General features: G+C 53.5%; 1 protein-coding gene across 2 annotated transcripts in view; it reads left to right on the top strand.

The window, feature by feature from the left end:
- LOC137306715 (multiple epidermal growth factor-like domains protein 10) overlaps positions 1 to 17,113 on the top strand; it is a 196,256-nt gene that overhangs the window by 95,103 nt on the left and 84,040 nt on the right. For both annotated transcript variants that reach the window (XM_067976074.1, XM_067976075.1), the window contains exons 5-8: positions 472 to 564; positions 6,326 to 6,572; positions 8,930 to 9,050; positions 16,011 to 16,147. In XM_067976074.1, coding sequence (XP_067832175.1) covers positions 472 to 564; positions 6,326 to 6,572; positions 8,930 to 9,050; positions 16,011 to 16,147 — 598 coding nt within the window. The remainder of the gene's footprint in view (positions 1 to 471; positions 565 to 6,325; positions 6,573 to 8,929; positions 9,051 to 16,010; positions 16,148 to 17,113) is intronic.

Raw genomic sequence — 17,113 nt, 5'->3', positions numbered from 1 at the left:
TCCCTCCATGGCCTCGCCCCTCTCTCCCTATCTCTGGAACCTCCTCCAGCCCCAACAACCCTCCGAGATCTCTGCGCTCCTCCAATTCTGGCCTCTTGCGCATCCCCGATTCCCTTCGCTCCACCATTGGCGGCCGTGCCTTCAGCCGCCCGGGCCCTAAGCTCTGGAATTCCCTCCCTAAACCTCTCCGCCTCTCTCTCCTCCTTTAAGACGCTCCTTAAAACCTCCCTCTTTGGCCAAGCTCTTGGTCACCTGTCCTAATATCTCCTTATGTGGCTCGGTGTCAATTTTTGTCTGATAATCGCTCCTGTGAAGCGCCTTGGGGACGTTGTAGACGTTATATAAATGCAGGTTGGTGTTGTGGAGGGGCTGCTGTGCTCCTTCCCATCAGTACTATTCTCCGAGGACACACGTAGGCCACTAAAGGATTGCTCGGTCAGTAAGAATTGCTTTTTTCCTCTTTCTCCACAGCCCAGTGTGCCCAGGAGTGTGTTCACGGCAGGTGCGTTGGACCCGACAAGTGTCAGTGCGAGCCCGGCTGGCGAGGGGTCGACTGCTCCAGCGGTGAGTGTGTAAATACTCGTGCGAGAGCGTGAGTCAACGACAAGGCTTGCATTTCCAATGCGTCTATCGTGACCTCAGGACGTCCCAGGGTGCTTTGCAGCCAATGACGCACTGTCGGGGTGTAGTCGCTGTTGTTGTGTCGGGAAACGCCAACTTGTGCACAGCAAGATCCCACAAGCAGCAAATGAATGACCGTCCAGTTTATCTGTTATAGGTTGAGGGATAAATATCGGCCCCAGGACACCGGGGAGAACTCCCCCCTGCTCTTCTTCCAAATAGCGGCCGTGGGATCTTTTACGTCCGCCTGAGAGGGCCAGACGGGGCCTTGGTTTAAGGTCTCACCTGAAAGACGGCACCTCCGACAGTGCAGCGCTCCCTCAGTACTGGAGTGCAGGACCTAGCCGAGGTACCTCAGAATCAGTTGAATTGAGGGTGTACGGTTGGGTTGGAGACCCATCGTCCCCTGTAAGGCGAGCGTCTGATCGCGGACAGGGTTCTTGAGATGAGCAAAGTCACAGAAAGCGTGGGGGTGGGCACTGGAGGCCCTGGACAGGGTGGGTGGCACAAACCTGGCCATGACTGGCCCCTGGGTGAGAGGAGTGCTGAGCAGCTCATTGGATAGTAAGGAAGCAATGCAATGGAGTGGTTTTCAAGATGGCTCCTGGGCTAATTGTCCTTACTGAACCCTCCCTATTCTCCGTTCAAAACTGAGATCGATAGATTTTTGTCGGGTATTAAGAGTGATGGGACCAAGGTGGGTAGATGGAGTTAAGATACAGATCAGCCATGATCTGATTGAATGGCGGAACAGGCTCGAGGGGCTGAATGGCCTCTTCCTATGTCCCCTATTCTCCGTTCACATCCAATCTAATCCGAATCTTTGCCATGTAACCTGAATTTCCTCCACATCCATTTATGGCATTTTGGACCCAAGCCCATTACATCCATCTCCCATTCCCCCTCTGGGTCCTCCTCTCCTGTCTCCCCTCCCTGAACCTCTCCGCCTCTCTCTCCTCCTTTAAGACGCTCCTTAAAACCTACCTCTTTGACCAAGCTTTTGGTCACCTGTCCTAATATCTCCTTATATGATTTGGTGTCAAATCTGATTTACAATCCTGTGAAGCTCCTTGGGACATTTTACGACTATATAAATGCAGGCTGTTGTTCTTGACGTAGTGTTGCAGACATAGAAGGAAGAAAATAGATGAAAGGAATGAGGAAGGAACCTCAGAGGAGAGACGACTGGTTGAAACAATGGGTTTTGAGAAGGTTTCTAAAGGTGGGGGGAGATTGAAAAGCAGAAGGGTTTTTGAAGGAGAGAAATCCAAGCAGCAGAGACAAGGTCATTGAAGGTTCTGCTATCTTTGGCGGGACAACAACAACCTGCATTTATATAGCGCCTTTAATGTAGTAAAACGTCCCAAGGTGCTTCACAGGAGCGATTATCAAACAAAATTTGACACCGAGCCACATAAGGAGATATTAGGACAGGTGACCAAAAGCTTGGTCGAAGAGGTAGGTTTTAAGGAGCGTCTTAAAGGAGGAGAGAGAGGCGGAGAGGTTCAGGGAGGGAATTCCAATGCTTAGGGCCCAGGCGGCTGAAGGCACGGCCGCCAATGGTGGAGCGATGGGAATCGGGGATGGGCAAGAGGCCAGAATTGGAGGAGCGCAGAGATCTCGGAGGGTTGTAGGGGCTGGAGGAGGTTACAGAGATAGGGAGGGGGGGCGAGGGCCGTGGAGGGATTTGAAAACAAGGATGAGAATTTTAAATTCGAGGCGTTCCCGGACCGGGAGCCAATGTAGGTCAGCGAGCACAGGGGGTGATGGGTGAACGGGACTTGGTGCGAGTTAGGATACGGGGGCAGCAGAGTTTTGGATGAGCTCAAGTTTATGGAGGGTGGAAGATGGGAGGCCGGCCAGGAGAGGATTGGAATAGTCCAGTCTGGAGGTAACAAAGGCATGGGGGTTGGGGGAGCACAGAAAAGGCAGAGATTGAGGATTGACGGGCACAGGAGGGTGGGGGTGAGGCTGGAGGAGGTTACAGAGAAAAGGACAGGGCAGGATTTGCAGGTGAAGGCAAGAATTTTCAGAGGAGCAAGTGAGGAGCAGCAAAGACCGTAGAAGTGGGCCAGCAGCTCTTCCAGCTGGGGTAGGCTATGGGCAGCCGTGTTTTGCAGTCTGCAGAGGGTATAGGATGGTAAGGTGGGCACTGGGTAATCGAGTCTGGAGGTGACAGAAGCACGGAGAAGGGTTTCAGCGGATTGGGTGTCTGTCAGTTCCCCTCTGGTGTAATTTAATATCTTTGTTGGTGTAACTCAGATCTCTGCTGGTGTGTTTTAATTCCCTGCTGGTGTATCTCAGCTCCCTGCTGGTGTATCTCAGCTCCCTGCTGGTGTATCTCAGCTCCCTGCTGGTGTACCTCAGCTCCCTGCTGGTGTAACTCAGCTCCCTGTTGGTGTATCTCAGCTCCCTGCTGATGTAACTCAGCTCCCTGTTGGTGTATCTCAGCTCCCTGCTGGTGTATCTCAGCTCCCTGTTGGTGTATCTCAGCTCCCTGTTGGTGTACTTTAACTTCCTGCTGGTTATCAGTTCCCTGCTGGTTATTTTGGTTCCCTGCTGGTGTATCTCAGCTCCCTGCTGGTGTACTTTAATTTCTTGCTGGTTATCAGTTCCCTGCTGGTGTATCTCAGTCACCTGTTGATGTAGTTTGATTCCCTGTTGGCTATTTCCCTGCTGGTGTATCTCAGTTTCCTGATGGTGTAGTTTGGTGCGTGCTGTCAGGGAGTGAGGCTCTCTTCAGGCCCCTGCTGGTGTATCTCAGTCCCCTGCTGGTTATTTCAGTCCCCTGCTGGTGTATCTCAGTCCCCTGCTGGTATATCTCAGTCCCCTGCTGGTGTATCTCAGTCCCCTGCTGGTTATCTCAGTCCCCTGCTGGTATATCTCAGTCCCCTGCTGGTGTATCTCAGTCCCCTGCTGGTGTATCTCAGTCCCCTGCTGGTGTACCTCAGTCCCCTGCTGGTTATCTCAGTCCCCTGCTGGTTATCTCAGTCCCCTGCTGGTATATCTCAGTCCCCTGCTGGTGTACCTCAGTCCCCTGCTGGTTATCACAGTCCCCTGCTGGTTATTTCAGTCCCCTGCTGGTGTATCTCAGTCCCCCTGCTGGTTATCTCAGTTCCCTGCTGGTTATTTCAGTCCCCTGTTGGTATATCTCAGTCCCCTGCTGGTGTATCTCAGTCTCCTGCTGGTTATCCCAGTCCCCTGCTGGTGTATCTCAGTCCTCTGCTGGTATATCTCAGTCCCCTGCTGTCTATCTCAGACCCCTGCTGGTTATCTCAGTCCCCTGCTGGTGTATCTCAGTCCCCTGCTGGTATATCCCAGTCCCCTGCTGGTGTATCTCAGTCCCCTGCTGGTATATCCCAGTCCCCTGCTGGTGTATCTCAGTCCCCTGCTGGTTATCTCAGTCCCCTGCTGGTATATCTCAGTCCCCTGCTGGTATATCTCAGTCCCCTGCTGGTATATCCCAGTCCCCTGCTGGTGTATCTCAGTCCCCTGCTGGTATATCCCAGTCCCCTGCTGGTGTATCTCAGTCCCCTGCTGGTGTACCTCAGTCCCCTGCTGGTGTATCTCAGTCCCCTGCTGGTGTATCTCAGTCCCCTGCTGGTTATCTCAGTCCCCTGCTGGTGTAGTTCAGTGCGGGCTCTCTCCAGTTCCTGCGAGCTCCACCCATTGGCTCCAGCCGGCTCCCCTCACTTTCTCACAGTGCGTCCCTCTCGTGCTGTTTGAACGGGGGTCAGAGTCGGTCGGAGGTTTGTTTGTCAGTCAGGTTCAAAGAGCAGGATGTTCCCACGTAGGCTTCGTCCCAGAGGAGCAGCAGTTTACAGATTTCAGCCGTTCACTCGCTGTAATACCTCCCAGTATCCCTGGAATTCTCAGCAGCTCATCCTTAAACAATTGTGTTTACTCCGACCGGTTTGTGGGAGGTCCCAACCCAACACTAAAATCTTTCCACAACATTCTCAATCTGCTTCTGATTTCTCGGCTGAAGGCATTGCTCGTCAGCCCTGGCTCAGTGGGTCTCTCTCTCTCGCCCCTGAGTCAGACGGTCGTGGGTTCGAGCCCCTACTCCAAGAGACTCGAGCCCATAATCCAGGCAGACACTCCCGGTGCCAGTACTGAGGGAGTGCCGCACTGTCGGAGGGGCCGTCTTTCGGATGAGATGTTAAACCGAGGGCCCCGTCTGCCCCTCCCAGGTGGACGTAAAAGATCCCACGGCCAGTATTGGAAGAAGAGCAGGGGGGAGTTCTCCCCGGTGTCCAGGGGCCGATATTTATCCCTCAACCAACATCACTAAAAAACAGATGATCTGGTCATTATCACATTGCTGTTTGTGGGATCTTGCTGTGCGCATTTCCTACATTACAACAGTAACTATAGAATAACGGATACCTGAGTTACAGGCTGGAATCTAATCGGGGGGTTCGGGGGGTTTATATATAGAATAACAGATACCCGGGAGTGAGTTACAGACTGGAATCTAATCGAGGGGTTCGGGGGGTTTATATATAGAATAACAGATACCCGGGAGTGAGTTACAGGCTGGAATCCAATCGGGGGGTTCGGGGGGTTCATATATAGAATAACAGATACCCGGGAGTGAGTTACAGACTGGAATCTAATCGAGGGGTTCGGGGGGTTTATATATAGAATAACAGATACCCGGGAGTGAGTTACAGGCTGGAATCTAATCGAGGGGTTCGGGGGGTTTATATATAGAATAACAGATACCCGGGAGTGAGTTACAGGCTGGAATCTAATCGAGGGGTTCGGGGGGTTTATATATAGAATAACAGATACCCGGGAGTGAGTTACAGGCTGGAATCTAATCGAGGGGTTCGGGGGGTTTATATATAGAATAACAGATACCCGGGAGTGAGTTACAGGCTGGAATCTAATCGAGGGGTTCGGGGGGGGTTTATATATAGAATAACAGATACCCAGGAGTGAGTTACAGACTGGAATCTAATCGAGGGGTTCGGGGGGATTATATATAGAATAACAGATACCCGCGAGTGAGTTACAGGCTGGAATCTAATCGAGGGGTTCGGGGGGTTTATATATAGAATAACAGATACCCGGGAGTGAGTTACAGGCTGGAATCTAATCGAGGGGTTCGGGGGGTTTATATATAGAATAACAGATACCCGGGAGTGAGTTACAGGCTGGAATCTAATTGAGGGGTTCGGGGGGTTTATATATAGAATAACAGATACCCGGGAGTGAGTTACAGGCTGGAATCTAATCGAGGGGTTCGGGGGGTTTATATATAGAATAACAGATACCCGGGAGTGAGTTACAGGCTGGAATCTAATCGAGGGGTTTGGGGGGTTTATATATAGAATAACAGATACCCAGGAGTGAGTTACAGGCTGGAATCTAATCGAGGGGTTCGGGGGGTTTATATATAGAATAACAGATACCCAGGAGTGAGTTACAGGCTGGAATCTAATCGAGGGGTTCGGGGGGTTTATATATAGAATAACAGATACCCGGGAGTGAGTTACAGGCTGGAATCTAATCGAGGGGTTCGGGGGGTTTATATATAGAATAACAGATACTCGGGAGTGAGTTACAGACTGGAATCTAATCGAGGGGTTCGGGGGGTTTATATATAGAATAACAGATACCCGGGAGTGAGTTACAGGCTGTGTATTATTGAATTTCCTGTGACCTCTCCCTCTCTCTCTCTCTCTCTCCCTCGCAGCCTGCTTGGAGCAGTCCTGGGGCTATAACTGCACCGCGCGGTGCGAGTGCGGTAATGGCGGACACTGCGATGCCTTCACCGGCCGCTGTTCCTGCGCCGCCGGTTACCAGGGCCCGGCCTGCGAGGACCCCTGCCGCCCGGGCACCTACGGGCAAGGCTGCCTCCAGCGATGCCTGTGTCGGAACGGGGCGCGGTGTGACCATCGAACCGGAGAGTGTCACTGCGCCGAGGGACTCACCGGAGCGATGTGAGTCATAATTTGCCCCCTGTGCCTTCTTTTCATTCCCGTCTCTCGGCCAGGAAGGGGTGTCGCGATTTTAAAGGGTCCCCCAACTCCCCCACTAGTGGAAACATCTTCTCTATGTTTACCCTATCGAACCCCTCTCACAATCTTAAAGGCCTCGATCAGGTCACCCCTCAGCCTTCTCTTTTCGAGAGAAAAGAGCCCCAGTCTGTTCAGTCTTTCCTGATACTTATAACCTCTCACTTCCAGTACGATCCTTGTAAATCTTTCTTTGCACCTTCCCCAGTGCCTCGATATCCTTTTTATAATTACGGAGACCAGACCTGTGCCCGGTACTCCAAGTGTGGATACCTTCTCTGCTTTCCAATTCTATCCCAATGGCGGGAGTGTGGGGGAGCGGGGCTTCGCGAGGACGGGCGTGTCGGGCGACCAATGGCGGGAGTGTGGGGGAGCAGGGCTTCGCGAGGACGGGCGTGTCGGGCGACCAATGGCGGGAGTGTGGGGGAGCGGGGCTTCGCGAGGACGGGCGTGTCGGGCGACCAATGGCGGGAGTGTGGGGGAGCGGGGCTTCGCGAGGACGGGCGTGTCGGGCGACCAATGGCGGGAGTGTGGGGGAGCGGGGCTTCGCGAGGACGGGCGTGTCGGGCGACCAATGGCGGGAGTGTGGGGGAGCGGGGCTTCGCGAGGACGGGCGTGTCGGGCGACCAATGGCGGGAGTGTGGGGGAGCAGAGCTTCGCGAGGACGGGCGTGTCGGGCGACCAATGGCGGGAGTGTGGGGGAGCAGGGCTTCGCGAGGGTGGGCGTGTTGGGCGACCAATGGCGGGAGTGTGGGGGAGCGGGGCTTCGCGAGGACGGGCGTGTCGGGCGACCAATGGCGGGAGTGTGGGGGAGCGGGGCTTCGCGAGGACGGGCGTGTCGGGCGACCAATGGCGGGAGTGTGGGGGAGCGGGGCTTCGCGAGGACGGGCGTGTCGGGCGACCAATGGCGGGAGTGTGGGGGAGCGGGGCTTCGCGAGGGTGGGCGTGTCGGGCGACCAATGGCGGGAGTGTGGGGGAGCAGAGCTTCGCGAGGACGGGCGTGTCAGGCGACCAATGGCGGGAGTGTGGGGGAGCGGGGCTTCGCGAGGACGGGCGTGTCGGGCGACCAATGGCGGGAGTGTGGGGGAGCGGGGCTTCGCGAGGACGGGCGTGTCGGGCGACCAATGGCGGGAGTGTGGGGGAGCGGGGCTTCGCGAGGGTGGGCGTGTCGGGCGACCAATGGCGGGAGTGTGGGGGAGCAGAGCGTCGCGAGGGTGGGCGTGTCGGGCGACCAATGGCGGGAGTGTGGGGGAGCAGAGCTTCGCGAGGACGGGCGTGTCGGGCGACCAATGGCGGGAGTGTGGGGGAGCGGGGCTTCGCGAGGACGGGCGTGTCGGGCGACCAATGGCGGGAGTGTGGGGGAGCGGGGCTTCGCGAGGACGGGCGTGTCGGGCGACCAATGGCGGGAGTGTGGGGGAGCAGAGCTTCGCGAGGGTGGGCGTGTCGGGCGACCAATGGCGGGAGTGTGGGGGAGCGGGGCTTCGCGAGGACGGGCGTGTCGGGCGACCAATGGCGGGAGTGTGGGGGAGCGGGTCTTCGCGAGGACGGGCGTGTCGGGCGACCAATGGCGGGAGTGTGGGGGAGCGGGGCTTCGCGAGGGTGGGCGTGTCGGGCGACCAATGGCGGGAGTGTGGGGGAGCAGAGCTTCGCGAGGACGGGCGTGTCGGGCGACCAATGGCGGGAGTGTGGGGGAGCGGGGCTTCGCGAGGGTGGGCGTGTAGGGCGACCAATGGCGGGAGTGTGGGGGAGCGGGGCTTCGCGAGGACGGGCGTGTCGGGCGACCAATGGCGGGAGTGTGGGGGCGGGGCGGTTGGAGGCAGGAGGTCATGTGATGAAACCTCCTGGAAACCAGAGTTGGCAACCTTAGGCCTCAATCAAAGGGGCGCTAAGTTATCCCCCCTCCCCCATTGATTGCCCCCTCCCGATGAGGTATTCACGCTGCTTCTATTTGTTCACCTCAAAATCGGAGAGAAGGGTCTCGGGGTTGCTGAAAATTGCTCCCCTCAGTTATTCTGAGCGTTAAATGGAAGTTCAGGCCCCAACCCCCTCACCAGCCTCCCGGTGCGTGCTCCCGACGGGCGAGGCTCCGTGCTAGGAGCACGCGTTGAAAAATGTGTATCAATTCAAAAAGAAGAGTGTCCAGTCCAAAATGGCAGCGGCCCTCCCCCGCCCGCATGTCCGCGTTCTCTCGGAAAGTGGACACTAACCCGCCTCGTCTTACTTGCCGAGAGTTTGAGGTGAAATGGAGCCTGAGGCCTAGTTGTTTTTTTGTTCTCCCTCAGCTGCGAGCACCGCTGTCCGGAATCGGGCGGGAAGAGATCGTGCGGCGTCCGCTGCCCCTGTCAAAATGGCGGCGACTGTCACCCTTCAGGGGGGCCGTGCCTTTGCCCAGCGGGCTGGACGGTGAGTTACCAGGACGGGGGGCCGGAGGCGGGGGGAGGGGGGCTTAATAATGCATCAATTGGCCTCCTTCGCAGCATGCCGCCATCGTTTGTAACCTAACCTAACTCACTGGGGTTTCATTTCGAGTTTTCACGCCTCAGATTTCAGATTTTAATTCCCGCTCTGCTTCACCCCGAGGATTTTTTTAATCCCAGGATATACTGCATCAGACCCACCCGTGTAAACCACCACCTCTCGGCCTCGCAGGTGTGAGGGTCTCCCAGTCTAGGGGTCTCTCTCCGCTGGGACTGGTGGGTTCGTTGGCCTGCGCACCCAGGCCTTAGGTTCACACAGTGCCGATGTCACTGACCCCTCACCCCTGAGGGTCACACAATCCTGATTCACTGACCCCTCTCCCCTGAGGGTCACACGATTCGGTTGTCACTGACCCCTCACCCCTGAGGGTCGCACAGTCCCGATGTCACTGACCCCTCACCCCTGAGGGTCGCACAGTCCCGATGTCACTGACCCCTCACCCCTGAGGGTCGCACAGTCCCGATGTCACTGACCCCTCACCCCTGAGGGTCGCACAGTCCCGATGTCACTGACCCCTCACCCCTGAGGGTCGCACAGTCCCGATGTCACTGACCCCTCACCCCTGAGGGTCGCACAGTCCTGATGTCACTGACCCCTCACCCCTGATGGTCACACAGTCCTGATGTCACTGACCCCTCACCCCTGAGGGTCGCACAGTCCTGATGCCACTGACCCCTCACCCCTTAGGGTCACACAGTCCTGATGTCACTGACCCCTCACCCCTGATGGTCACACAGTCCTGATGTCACTGACCCCTCACCCCTGAGGGTCGCACAGTCCTGATGTCACTGACCCCTCACCCCTGAGGGTCACACAGTCCTGATGTCACTGACCCCTCACCCCTGAGGGTCACACCGTCCTGATGTCACTGACCCCTCACCCCTGAGGGTCGCACAGTCCTGATGTCACTGACCCCTCACCCCTGAGGGTCACACAGTCCTGATGTCACTGACCCCTCACCCCTGAGGGTCACACCGTCCTGATGTCACTGACCCCTCACCCCTGAGGGTCACACCGTCCTGATGTCACTGACCCCTCACCCCTGAGGGTGGACCGTTTTGAAACTGAGAGGGTGCAGCAGGAGACAGATCAAAATAATGACTGGGATTTGGCAGCTCAGCTCAGCTCAATCTCCCTCTTATATCACACTCCCTCTTATATCACACTCTCTCTTATATCACACACTCTCTCATATCACACTCCCTCTCATATCACACTCTCTCTTATATCACACTCTCTCTTATATCACACTCTCTCTGATATCACACTCTCTCTTATATCACACTCTCTCTTATATCACACTCGCTGTCATATCACACTCCCTCTTATATCACACTCTCTCTTATATCACACTTCCTCTTATATCACACTCCCTCTTATATCACACTCCCTCTTATATCACACTCGCTGTTATATCACACTCGCTGTCATATCACACTCCCTCTTATATCACACTCCCTCTTATATCACACTCTCTCTTATATCACACTCGCTGTTATATCACACTCGCTGTCATATCACACTCCATCTTATATCACACTCTCTCTTATATCACACTCCCTCTTATATCACACTCTCTCTTATATCACACTCGCTGTCATATCACACTTCCTCTTATATCACACTCTCTCTTATATCACACTCCCTCTTATATCACACTCCCTCTTATATCACACTCGCTGTTATATCACACTCGCTGTCATATCACACTCCCTCTTATATCACACTCCCTCTTATATCACACTCTCTTATATCACACTCTCTCTTATATCACACTCGCTGTTATTTCACACTCCCTCTTATATCACACTCTCTCTTATATCACACTCTCTCTTATATCACACTCGCGGGGGGAGGGGGGCTTAATAATGCATCAATTGGCCTCCTTCGCAGCATGCCGCCATCGTTTGTAACCTAACCTAACTCACTGGGGTTTCATTTCGAGTTTTCACGCCTCAGATTTCAGATTTTAATTCCCGCTCTGCTTCACCCCGAGGATTTTTTTAATCCCAGGATATACTGCATCAGACCCACCCGTGTAAACCACCACCTCTCGGCCTCGCAGGTGTGAGGGTCTCCCAGTCTAGGGGTCTCTCTCCGCTGGGACTGGTGGGTTCGTTGGCCTGCGCACCCAGGCCTTAGGTTCACACAGTGCCGATGTCACTGACCCCTCACCCCTGAGGGTCACACAATCCTGATTCACTGACCCCTCTCCCCTGAGGGTCACACGATTCGGTTGTCACTGACCCCTCACCCCTGAGGGTCGCACAGTCCCGATGTCACTGACCCCTCACCCCTGAGGGTCGCACAGTCCCGATGTCACTGACCCCTCACCCCTGAGGGTCGCACAGTCCCGATGTCACTGACCCCTCACCCCTGAGGGTCGCACAGTCCCGATGTCACTGACCCCTCACCCCTGAGGGTCGCACAGTCCCGATGTCACTGACCCCTCACCCCTGAGGGTCGCACAGTCCTGATGTCACTGACCCCTCACCCCTGATGGTCACACAGTCCTGATGTCACTGACCCCTCACCCCTGAGGGTCGCACAGTCCTGATGCCACTGACCCCTCACCCCTTAGGGTCACACAGTCCTGATGTCACTGACCCCTCACCCCTGATGGTCACACAGTCCTGATGTCACTGACCCCTCACCCCTGAGGGTCGCACAGTCCTGATGTCACTGACCCCTCACCCCTGAGGGTCACACAGTCCTGATGTCACTGACCCCTCACCCCTGAGGGTCACACCGTCCTGATGTCACTGACCCCTCACCCCTGAGGGTCGCACAGTCCTGATGTCACTGACCCCTCACCCCTGAGGGTCACACAGTCCTGATGTCACTGACCCCTCACCCCTGAGGGTCACACCGTCCTGATGTCACTGACCCCTCACCCCTGAGGGTCACACCGTCCTGATGTCACTGACCCCTCACCCCTGAGGGTGGACCGTTTTGAAACTGAGAGGGTGCAGCAGGAGACAGATCAAAATAATGACTGGGATTTGGCAGCTCAGCTCAGCTCAATCTCCCTCTTATATCACACTCCCTCTTATATCACACTCTCTCTTATATCACACACTCTCTCATATCACACTCCCTCTCATATCACACTCTCTCTTATATCACACTCTCTCTTATATCACACTCTCTCTGATATCACACTCTCTCTTATATCACACTCTCTCTTATATCACACTCGCTGTCATATCACACTCCCTCTTATATCACACTCTCTCTTATATCACACTTCCTCTTATATCACACTCCCTCTTATATCACACTCCCTCTTATATCACACTCGCTGTTATATCACACTCGCTGTCATATCACACTCCCTCTTATATCACACTCCCTCTTATATCACACTCTCTCTTATATCACACTCGCTGTTATATCACACTCGCTGTCATATCACACTCCATCTTATATCACACTCTCTCTTATATCACACTCCCTCTTATATCACACTCTCTCTTATATCACACTCGCTGTCATATCACACTTCCTCTTATATCACACTCTCTCTTATATCACACTCCCTCTTATATCACACTCCCTCTTATATCACACTCGCTGTTATATCACACTCGCTGTCATATCACACTCCCTCTTATATCACACTCCCTCTTATATCACACTCTCTTATATCACACTCTCTCTTATATCACACTCGCTGTTATTTCACACTCCCTCTTATATCACACTCTCTCTTATATCACACTCTCTCTTATATCACACTCGCGGGGGGAGGGGGGCTTAATAATGCATCAATTGGCCTCCTTCGCAGCATGCCGCCATCGTTTGTAACCTAACCTAACTCACTGGGGTTTCATTTCGAGTTTTCACGCCTCAGATTTCAGATTTTAATTCCCGCTCTGCTTCACCCCGAGGATTTTTTTAATCCCAGGATATACTGCATCAGACCCACCCGTGTAAACCACCACCTCTCGGCCTCGCAGGTGTGAGGGTCTCCCAGTCTAGGGGTCTCTCTCCGCTGGGACTGGTGGGTTCGTTGGCCTGCGCACCCAGGCCTTAGGTTCACACAGTGCCGATGTCACTGACCCCTCACCCCTGAGGGTCACACAATCCTGATTCACTGACCCCTCTCCCCTGAGGGTCACACGATTCGGTTGTCACTGACCCCTCACCCCTGAGGGTCGCACAGTCCCGATGTCACTGACCCCTCACCCCTGAGGGTCGCACAGTCCCGATGTCACTGACCCCTCACCCCTGAGGGTCGCACAGTCCCGATGTCACTGACCCCTCACCCCTGAGGGTCGCACAGTCCCGATGTCACTGACCCCTCACCCCTGAGGGTCGCACAGTCCCGATGTCACTGACCCCTCACCCCTGAGGGTCGCACAGTCCTGATGTCACTGACCCCTCACCCCTGATGGTCACACAGTCCTGATGTCACTGACCCCTCACCCCTGAGGGTCGCACAGTCCTGATGCCACTGACCCCTCACCCCTTAGGGTCACACAGTCCTGATGTCACTGACCCCTCACCCCTGATGGTCACACAGTCCTGATGTCACTGACCCCTCACCCCTGAGGGTCGCACAGTCCTGATGTCACTGACCCCTCACCCCTGAGGGTCACACAGTCCTGATGTCACTGACCCCTCACCCCTGAGGGTCACACCGTCCTGATGTCACTGACCCCTCACCCCTGAGGGTCGCACAGTCCTGATGTCACTGACCCCTCACCCCTGAGGGTCACACAGTCCTGATGTCACTGACCCCTCACCCCTGAGGGTCACACCGTCCTGATGTCACTGACCCCTCACCCCTGAGGGTGGACCGTTTTGAAACTGAGAGGGTGCAGCAGGAGACAGATCAAAATAATGACTGGGATTTGGCAGCTCAGCTCAGCTCAATCTCCCTCTTATATCACACTCCCTCTTATATCACACTCTCTCTTATATCACACACTCTCTCATATCACACTCCCTCTCATATCACACTCTCTCTTATATCACACTCTCTCTTATATCACACTCTCTCTGATATCACACTCTCTCTTATATCACACTCTCTCTTATATCACACTCGCTGTCATATCACACTCCCTCTTATATCACACTCTCTCTTATATCACACTCCCTCTTATATCACACTCGCTGTTATATCACACTCGCTGTCATATCACACTCCCTCTTATATCACACTCCCTCTTATATCACACTCTCTCTTATATCACACTCGCTGTTATATCACACTCGCTGTCATATCACACTCCATCTTATATCACACTCTCTCTTATATCACACTCCCTCTTATATCACACTCTCTCTTATATCACACTCGCTGTCATATCACACTTCCTCTTATATCACACTCTCTCTTATATCACACTCCCTCTTATATCACACTCCCTCTTATATCACACTCGCTGTTATATCACACTCGCTGTCATATCACACTCCCTCTTATATCACACTCCCTCTTATATCACACTCTCTTATATCACACTCTCTCTTATATCACACTCGCTGTTATATCACACTCTCTCTTATATCACACTCGCTGTTATATCACACTCGCTGTCATATCACACTCCCTCTTATATCACACTCCCTCTTATATCATACTCTCTTATATCACACTCTCTCTTATATCACACTCGCTGTTATTTCACACTCCCTCTTATATCACACTCTCTCTTATATCACACTCTCTCTTATATCACACTCGCTGTCATATCACACTCCCTCTTATATCACACTCGCTGTTATATCACACTCGCTGTCATATCACACTCCCTCTTATATCACACTCCCTCTTATATCATACTCTCTTATATCACACTCTCTCTTATATCACACTCGCTGTCATATCACACTCCCTCTTATATCATACTCTCTTATATCACACTCTCTCTTATATCACACTCTCTCTTATATCACACTCGCTGTCATATCACACTCCCTCTTATATCACACTCGCTGTTATATCACACTCGCTGTCATATCACACTCCCTCTTATATCACACTCCCTCTTATATCATACTCTCTTATATCACACTCCCTCTTATATCACACTCGCTGATATCACACTCGCTGTTATATCACACTCTCTCTTATATCACACTTGCTGTTATATCACACTCCCTCTTATATCACACTTTCTCTTATATCACACTCGCTGTTATATCACACTTGCTGTTATCACACTCTCTCTTATATCACACTCTCTCTTATATCACACTCGCTGTTATATCACACTCGCTGTCATATCACACTCCCTTTTATATCACACTCTGTTATATCACACTCTCTTATATCACACTCTCTCTTATATCACACTCTCTCTTATATCACACTCGCTGTTATATCACACTTGCTGTTATCACACTCTCTCTTATATCACACTCTCTCTTATATCACACTCTCTCTTATATCACACTCGCTGTTATATCACACTCGCTGTCATATCACACTCCCTCTTATATCACACTCTCTCTTATATCACACTCTCTCTTATATCACACTTTCTCTTATATCACACTTGCTGTTATCACACTCCCTCTTATATCACACTCTCTTATATCACACTCCCTCTTATATCACACTTGCTGTTATCACACTCTCTCTTATATCACACTTGCTGTTATCACACTCTCTCTTATATCACACTTGCTGTTATCACACTCTCTCTTATATCACACTCATGGTTATATCACATTTACTATTATATCACGCTCACTGTTATTTGACACACTGTTATTTCACACTCACTATTATTTCACACTCACTGTTATTTCACACTTACTATTATTTCGCCCTTTTATTCCTTACCCTCTCCCTCCCCTCGTTAACTCCCACTCTACATGCTCTTAAATCTAATACCATTTGTTTTATCTTTCCCCTGTGGATGGGCCCAGGGCTCGGTTTGCACCCTCCCCTGTCCCCAGGATAGGTTCGGGGTGAACTGTACCCAACAGTGTCACTGCCACAACGAGGGGCAGTGCGATCGTACCTCGGGACGATGCCAGTGTACCGCTGGGTACACAGGAGAAAGGTGAGGTTCACTCCATGTACTGACTCTGACCCCCTTTCCCCTCCCTTAATATGCCCCTCCTCTCTAGAAGGTATCGACTGGCAGGGAAAGAATGGGGGTTTGGGCAAGGGGAGAATGGGGATTTGGGCAAGGGGAGAATGGGGGTTTGGTCAAGGGGAGAATGGGGGTTTGGGCAGGGTGAGAATGGGGGTTTGGTCAAGGGGAGAATGGGGGTTTGGGCAGGGTGAGAATGGGGGTTTGGGCAGGGTGAGAATGGGGGTTTGGGCAGGGTGAGAATGGGGGTTTGGGCAAGGGGAGAATGGGGGTTTGGACAAGGGGAGAATGGGGGTTTGGGCAAGGGGAGAATGGGGGTTTGGGCAAGGGGAGAATGGGGGTTTGGACAAGGGGAGAATGGGGGTTTGGGCAGGGTGAGAATGGGGGTTTGGACAAGGGGAGAATGGGGGTTTGGGCAGGGTGAGAATGGGGGTTTGGGCAAGGGGAGAATGGGGGTTTGGGCAGGGTGAGAATGGGGGTTTGGGCAAGGGGAGAATGGGGGTTTGGGCAAGGGGAGAATGGGGGTTTGGGCAAGGGGAGAATGGGGGTTTGGGCAAGGGGAGAATGGGGGTTTGGACAAGGGGAGAATGGGGGTTTGGGCAGGGTGAGAATGGGGGTTTGGACAAGGGGAGGATGGGGGTTTGGGCAGGGTCAGAATGGGGGTTTGGTCAAGGGGAGAATGGGGGTTTGGGCAAGGGGAGAATGGGGGTTTGGGCAAGGGGAGAATGGGGGTTTTGGCAAGGGGAGAATGGGGGTTTGGGCAAGGGGAGAATGGGGGTTTGGGCAAGGGGAGAATGGGGGTTTGGGCAAGGGGAGAATGGGGGTTTGGTCAAGGGGAGAATGGGGGTTTGGGCAAGGGGAGAATGGGGGTTTGGGCAGGGTGAGAATGGGGACTTCTGTGAAACAGACCCTGCTCCTCCAGTGGCCTGGGGG

The sequence above is a fragment of the Heptranchias perlo genome, chromosome 44 (genome assembly GCF_035084215.1).
Source record: "Heptranchias perlo isolate sHepPer1 chromosome 44, sHepPer1.hap1, whole genome shotgun sequence".
In the NCBI taxonomy this organism is placed as follows: domain Eukaryota; kingdom Metazoa; phylum Chordata; class Chondrichthyes; order Hexanchiformes; family Hexanchidae; genus Heptranchias; species Heptranchias perlo.
This window is presented reverse-complemented; position numbering and strand designations above follow the sequence as displayed.